This window comes from Equus quagga, chromosome 15, assembly GCF_021613505.1.
Source record: "Equus quagga isolate Etosha38 chromosome 15, UCLA_HA_Equagga_1.0, whole genome shotgun sequence".
In the NCBI taxonomy this organism is placed as follows: Eukaryota; Metazoa; Chordata; class Mammalia; order Perissodactyla; family Equidae; genus Equus; species Equus quagga.
The window spans coordinates 91,024,034-91,031,600 of record NC_060281.1 but is presented as its reverse complement, the minus strand read 5'-3'; the positions used below and the strand labels follow the sequence as shown (position 1 = coordinate 91,031,600).

The 7,567-nt window shown below is 49.8% G+C and overlaps 1 protein-coding gene across 1 annotated transcript; it reads right to left on the bottom strand.

Moving 5' to 3' along the window:
- Nucleotides 1-368: 368 nt before the first annotated feature.
- Nucleotides 369-6,309, bottom strand: LOC124227210 (tubulin alpha-3 chain-like). The gene is made up of 4 exons (XM_046641059.1): nucleotides 6,295-6,309; nucleotides 2,079-2,303; nucleotides 1,029-1,177; nucleotides 369-716 (listed from the first exon to the last, which is right to left on the bottom strand). The coding sequence occupies exons 2-4, from the start codon at nucleotides 2,200-2,202 to the stop codon at nucleotides 369-371; spliced, it is 621 nt and encodes a 206-aa protein (XP_046497015.1). The 5' UTR covers nucleotides 2,203-2,303; nucleotides 6,295-6,309.
- Between the last annotated feature and the right edge of the window lie 1,258 nt (nucleotides 6,310-7,567).

The following is a 7,567-nucleotide window of genomic DNA, read 5'->3' as shown; positions in this document are numbered from 1 at the left end:
CTCTCTGTCACACGCCCACCACTGCAGGCTGCAGCCTCCCCTGCCCACTGATCCTCTGGCTGCCTACTGTCCTCACAGCAGCCACAGGGATCTTGTTAAAAGGACAGTCGAGCATCACCTCTTCAGAGAGGCTTCCCAGATCAGCCCATCTAGCATGGGGCCCACTACCGGATCCTGCACCCCAACATGGCTGTTAATTCCATCAGCGCACGGTCCTGTCTACACTAGCTCTCATGTTATCACAGGCCTCTGACTGCCTGTCTGCTCAGCTCCACCAGGAGGGACAGTGTCTCTGTTGGCTGCTGTGTTTCCAGCATCCAGAACGTGCCACACACAGTTGGTGCTCAATAAATGCTGGGCTTTCTTCATTACAGTTGCAGGGAGGACACGATCTGCCGGATGAGATGACTGAGGTTGTTGTACATGGGCAGCTCGATATCCAGGTTGTGGCAACAAACATCATAGATGGCTTCTCTGTCCGCCATGAAGGCACAGTCAGCATGTTCCAGGGTCGTGTGGGTGGTCAGGATGGAGTTGGAGGGCTCCACCATGGCCGTGGAAACCTGGGGGGCTGCGGAAATGGCAAGTTCGAGCTTGGGCCTCTTGCCATAGTCCACCGAGAGGCGCTCCATGAGCAGAGATGCAAACCCAGAGCCGGGGCCGCCCCCGGAGCTGTGGAAGATGAGGAAGCCCTGTAGCCCCGAGCACAGATCCACCTGAGAGAAAGCAGAGAACGGGAGCCAACGCGGGCAGAAGGCACAGCGCAACCTCCAAACATCCCCGGTCACATCTCCTCCTCCGCAAGATTACACGGTTCACACCCTCCACAGTGAATATGCATGGCACTTAGAGGCAGAGCAGACAGACCGTAAAGATGTATGCATGCACCACAGCCACACTGGAGGGTAAGACTGTGGACTCATGATTAAGGTGTCGGTTTTGCCAAAATGTCCTCGAGGTCACATTCCAAGGCCTACCCTCCTGTCCAGGATAGCATCCACAGATGGCCTTCTCAGGGCTCTTCTCACCAGTTTACGGATCCAGTCCAGGACCAGGTCAACGATCTCCTTGCCGATGGGGCTATGGCCTCTGGCGTAATTATTGGCTGTGTCTTCTTTCCTGGTGATCAGCTGCTCCGGGTGGAAGGGCTGCCTGTGGGTGCCTGTGTGCACTTCAACTACAAAGAGGACACAGGGACCATGAGTCTTTAAGGCCTGTTGTTAACTCACCAGGGTGGACAGATCGGGACCGTCCCCTCCTACCAAGCACACGCTGTTCTTTGTAGGTCAGCAGCATCGGTGTCTCACAGGAAACATTTCTGTGTAATACACAGACCACAAGTGTACCCAATGGTTCTAGGAGAGAAGAGTCAACTCTCGGGACAAATGCCAGCGTGACCGGTTCCCCAAGAAGGGAGGAGAGCTCTCACACCCACACACACGCAACTCTACACATGTGTGTTTCTTCCATCCCTGTAGCTACAGTCAAGGGTAGAATTTAAAAATCCCTTACAGGTTAGACAGTCCCCAGCATGACTGTTGCTGGGCAGTCCCATCAGGGCACCCTATGTGGCCTGGGTCTCACAGGCTTCACGGTGACATTCTGTCATCCCCTGGTGGCCACTGAAAGGTGCTGTCTTTGCAGCTCTCCTCGGAAACTACCTCAGACTTCTAATCTGGAGGAACCCAACGAATGTTCTATACTGAGCTTTCTATGTCTAAAACGCAGGTCAAGACTCATGCTCCAGCCTGGGGGAGCCCACAGCACTAAAGAGGGACTGGTGCCCAGGCGCCCTGCAGACAGGGTCTCCACAACGACCTGACCGGGCCGAGGAGGCCACGAGTGACTCCATCCCCAGCCCATCTCCGTGCCGGCCAACCTCACAGCAGGTTTTTCTCAATTACAAGCCTGAGTCCCACGGCCTTTTCAGGCACTAACTTTCCAGTGTGTGACCTAACGTGACCACGGGCATACACTTGTACGTCCGTCCCTTCTGCAGGGGGATCCAAAGGAGCACATGGGGGCTTTAACAAGGCTCTCCCACACTCCCAGGACAGCTGCTCCGAGTGTCCATGTACCTACCAACACGGTGGGCTCCAGGTCCACAAACACTGCTCTGGGCACACTCTTGCCAGCCCCAGTTTCGCTGAAGAATGTGTTGAACCAGTCATCTCCACCACCGATGGTTTTGTCACTTGGCATCTGACCATCAGGTGAATTCCATGATCAACGTGGTACCATTCCCAGCAGGCATCGCCAATCTGGACCCCTGCCTGCCCCACATGGATAGAGATGCATTTGTGCTTGGACCCAGAAAATAAATGTGAGACTCTCATGTTCAAGCAAATTGTAACTCTATGACATGCAAATAGGACCTGATGTCATAAATTAATATTTGTAAAAGATTTTGGTGTCTGGTAGTTTGCTCAGACATTACATCCTATGCCCTGCCATGATCATTTCATATCTGAACACCCAACATCCAACATGGATAAAGACATACTTGAACTATGAACAGGAATATAGCCATTATGAACTTGTCTTCCAAGCAATCAGTAAGTAATATAAAAATTAACAGAAAATAAGCAGTCAAGCAATTTTGCTTCCACCTAAGGGTGGATTTAAAATATCAGATGAATTACATGAAATAGCAGGTTTTGGTCACTGGACAACAGACAGTGATGGCTCTGAGCAGAGAAACAGTCAGCGTGTTCCTGCTCCAGAAGCCTGCTGGGGAGTTTCTCGGCTGCAGCAAGGGAGGGAGACCTGAAGCCCAGGGGTCCCCCGAGTGGGAAGAGAGGATTCGGTGCTTGGGAAGGCCAAGACAACCGGAAACCATGGTGCTGAGGCCAGGGGTTGGGGTGAGAGCTGCAGGGAAGAGCTCTGTGCAGACCAGTGGGGGGTCCCACAGAACCCACAGCTGTGGCCAGCTCGGCACACGTATGTGGGGGACTCCTGAGGTCACAGCCACAATGCTGGAAAGACCTCTCCCTCACAAACACTGCACAGGGTCCTCAGAAGCGGGGCCCAGTGAGGTCTACACTCCAGGCTGTTAGGAACCCACCTAAGCAAGCTGAAAAGCAAGCCTCAAAGGGTCACACTGTTCCTAGGTTTATTGGTAGCATCCTCCCAAAAGCCTACAAATAGCTAAAGGAACACCAAGAAAATCTAGCACCTGAGAATGTGAAATTCATAATGTCTGGTATCCAATCTAAACCTACCAGGTATACGAAAAAAATCCAGAAAATATGACTCTATGAAGAGAAAAAGCAACCAATAAAAGCAGACCCAGAAATGGCATACATGATAGAATTAGTTGACAAGGACATTAAAGTAACTGTTACATATCCATATGCTCAGGAAGGTAGAGGGAAAATTAGCATGATAAGGGGAACATGTTTGCTATTAAAATTCCTAAATCAAACTGCTAATGATCAAAACGATAACGTCTGAAATGAACACTGGATGGTATTAACAGATTATATACCACAGGAGACAAGATTTGAGGATGATGAAAATGTCCTGGAAGCAGATAGTGGTGCTGGTTATACAACACGTGTATGTACTTAGTGCTACTGAATTATACACATAAAAATGGTTAAAGTGGTAAATTTTGTGTTGTGTATTTTATCACAGAAAAGGGAGATTCTAAGCAATAAAAAGAGCCATGTCAACACAGGCAACCTCACGGATGAATCCCAAAATAATCATAATGAGTGAAAGAATCCAAACTACAACAAACAATGAACTCAGTGATCCCATTGACATAAAATTCCAGAAAATACAAAAAAGTAGATTGGTGGGAGGGCCAAGGGGGGCGGGAGGGCTCACAAAGGGGCATGAGGGAACTTGGGGTGATGGACATGTTCATTGTCTCGATGGAGGTGATGGCTTCATGGGTTATCAATATGTTAATCACTGTTAACCCTTGTCAAATTATGCACTTTAAATGAGTACTTTATATTTATGCCAATTACACCTCAGTTAAACTGTAAAACAAAAAAGCCGGGATAAAGATTTTTCAGACATTCAAACACTGAGAGAATTAATCATCAGCAGAGCACGACTACAAGAGATGTGAAAGGAACCCCTCCAGCAGAGGGAAACAATCCTAGATGGACAGCTGGGACTGTGCAAGGAACACAGACACCACGACTGCTACATATGGGGGCAAATATCAAAGACTTTCACCATATTATGAAAATATAATTGAATGTTAAAGCCAAAATAATGATTTGTTGTGGGGTTGATAACTCATATAAAAGTAAAACATGACAATCAATAGCAGACTGCCAAGAAGGGGACACAGAAGTGGACTGTTGTGAAGTGGACAGTGTCACCTGAAGGTAGACTGGCACAAACAGGAGATGGAGGCAGGAATCCTCAAAGCAACCACAGAACATGAAATGAAGTGGCTGAGCCAGGAGATAAGATGGAATCATACGAGTAATTAACCCAAAAGAAGGTAGAAAAAGAGGGAAATGGGGACAAACAGGATAGATAACAAACAAACAGCAACCTGGTGGATCTGAATCCAACCCCGCCCATAGTCACATCAGTGTCCTTACAAATTCCATGTAATTACCTAATAAAGGCGGATTGTCAGAGGGAGAAAAAAGCAGACCTGACTCTGTGCTAAGTGCAGGAAGCCAAGAGACAGGGAAAGGAAAGAGGAGAGAGACCCAGCAGGCTGAGGCTCCACCGCAGGAAAGGAGGGCGGCTGCAGGGGCAGCGTGGTGTGCATTCTGTGTCATCTGCTTTCTGCTGACAGCAGCACATGCTGAGCACAGATGGGCCTTGGTCTGGGAGAGGGGAGGCTGGTATGGAAAGATCACCCCACCAGGCGTCCTCCAAGCAGGTGTAGAGGACACTCCGCTCTGGATGAGGCAGGTCAGCAGGGGTGGGAAGGGCGCATGGTACATGGAGGGGGCAGCAAGGACATTGCTCCAGCATGCGCCGACCAGGTGGAGTTGCTGGGGCCTCCCACTCCACCACTCATCCCGTGCTTCTCCAAGAGCGTCACAGTGGGCTCAAACCTGCAGCTGGGTGGGCAGACTAGCAGGAACTCAGGGTCTCTTGGTTCTCTGATGTGCCCCCGAAGGCCTCTGGTTGGGGGTGGGAGGCAGGCCCCTCCAGACAGCACCTGGCCCACAGGGAGCTCCCAGGGAGCAGCGCATTCACGTGGTGTCCAGTGGGGAGTGCGCAGGCCAGGGCCAACAGTGCTGCTTTCAAAACAAAGAATTTCCCAGGGAAAGGTGGTCATTTCCTAATAATAAAGGGGCCATTCACCAGGAAGGCATCACAGTCCTCAATGGCTGTGTATCAGGAGAGTCATAGCTTCTAGATCCAGAGCTTCAACTATACAAAGAAAACCCACAGAACTGAAAGGAGAAACAGAAGACCTACAGTCCGAGATTTCAACACTTGCTCGATCACTGATGGAGCAGCTAGACAGAGACGAGGACGGATGTGGAAGCCCTGGATGGCACTGTCATCACTCTGCCCGAACTGACTTTACAGAACACGCCCCCAACACAGCAGAGGACACATTCTTCTCACATGCACAGGAGACATTTGCCAAGAGACCCCATTCCCCACCAACCAGAGACAAGTCTCAATAAACCCAAATAATCCAAAGAAGAGTTTGCTCAGTAGTGGGAGGAGAAGCGGAGCCCAGAGAGCCCTGAGCAGCCCCGCCTCCAGCTCCAGTCTCCATCACTGCACCCTTGAGGGGTGAGCTGGCCCAGCCACTGTCACCACACCCTGAGCAGCAAGGACCTTCGCAGTGCAGGAGATGGGGAGACTGTGCAGTCTGATGCTGCTGAAGGAAAAGGGGGCAGAGGCAGCAAATGTGACAGGCCTGGTGGAGCTGCAGTGCAGACAGTAAATGTGCAGCAGCCTGGGGCCAGTATAGCCACTGTTCACATCGCAGGGGCCTCCACAGCGACCCCAGCCGAACCACCAGAATAGTGAGAGCAGGAAGGAATGCGGGATCAGAGAGTGCTCCCGAAGGTCGGGCCCACAGCACTGGCCTGACCAAATACAGGCCACGGTCCCCACCTTGCTACATGCATAGACCCTAGGGTGACAACCACAGTCTTCCAGCCCTCCTCTGCAGGGAGAACTGATGGAGGGGAATGACAACCAGGTGCAGGAGAACAAGCTAGACCAGTAGACAGAAGCTGTATCGGGGTATAGACCACAGTGCTGCAGGGGCCTCCTCGCCAAAGACAGCCAGAGAGGATGGCCACACAGATCAGGAAGCTCAAGGACAGGAGACCTACTGTAAGCAGCCACCTCAACATCAGCACCGCCACACCTTCATTGACCAACACAGAGGCCAAGAAATCCCTAGACCACAAGATGGCCAGGAGAAGAAAGCAGCTGCCCCCAGCTGAGAAGCCCCCTCCCGGGGCTGAGCAGGGCTGGTGAGTAGACGCAGGCTTCCTGCCTCCACCACCGTCTGTAGTCATCCAACACGAAGAGGTGAAGATGACATTCCAGCACCGAGAAACGACAAAAGATCAGAGTGCAAGACCTCAAGGGCTTGCTTTTTGCCCGTTGACCAGATAACTGGAACCATCTGCATTATCTACACAGCATGGAACCTTCATTATTTTATCTAAAGATGTCTCTTTTTGGTAATGACACAGGTGTTTATTGTTTTTTAAAGCCTAGTCTTTCTCAATACTGAAGATCTTTAAATGTTTTCATATCTGGTCAAGTTACATTTTTAAGAAACTCATTTTTAATTTGTGATGAAAGTTTACAACTTGATATTGGTCGGAGCTTTCCCACCAGCCTGCATTCTGCCTTGGGAGGCTGCTTACAGGGAGGAGGATCATAGGGAATTTGCAGGTGGCTGTCCTTGGCCATTTGCCTCCATGGCGGAGAGTGGATTCTGGAGCCAGGAAGCCAGGAGTAAGCAGGGAATGAGAGCTGTGGTTTTAACCCATATATGCTGGGTTTAATGTAGGGAACCAATATCAGGGCTGGTATCAACATTACCATTCAGAAATCTCAAACTACCTCAAGTTCTTTCTGGTTCCCTAACCCAGCATTGTAATCTCCTAGCTCATGAGAGTGGTGGTCTGGAAGCCTAGAAATACTGCTTCTGGCCTCCTCCTTAGTCAGTGAAAGACAAGAGGCTAATTGATAGCCAATGGGCTAATTCTGCTTCCAATCAAACTACAATACTGAGCCAGAAGAAAAATTACCCTTCCAGGCAGGACAAATTCTTCAGAAGGTTCTCAACTTTCTGAGGCGGCTCTTGGATGCAGAAAGTAGGATTTTAATCAAAATTTCTGCAGCTGAGATTTCCATTAAATTCTTCTTGAGACACAAACACTTCTAACACAAAAGGAAATTACCTGGAATGGCCAACACTGTCTCAGAGAAGGTCAGTGTAAGTTCTTTTAGGTTAAATTCACACCAACCTGTCACCACCTCCCCCTCACATGAAGTTTCTTAATTGTGTTGCTTCAAGTAAGTACTATGAACTCTTAAAATCATATTTAGGCATTTCAACTGGAGAAGACCCTAGTATACCAAAAATGGCTGGATAGCT

Bases quoted from the DNA above. Each gene is read 5' to 3' on its own strand.
- LOC124227210 (XM_046641059.1), bottom strand. From the start codon at position 2,202: ATGCCAAGTGACAAAACCATCGGTGGTGGAGATGACTGGTTCAACACA. The intron at 1,178-2,078 runs GTACATGGACAC...TCCTCTTTGTAG, and splicing joins GGAGCCCACCGTGTTGGTAG to TTGAAGTGCACACAGGCACC. The intron at 717-1,028 runs GTGAGAAGAGCC...GCTTTCTCTCAG, and splicing joins TGGACTGGATCCGTAAACTG to GTGGATCTGTGCTCGGGGCT.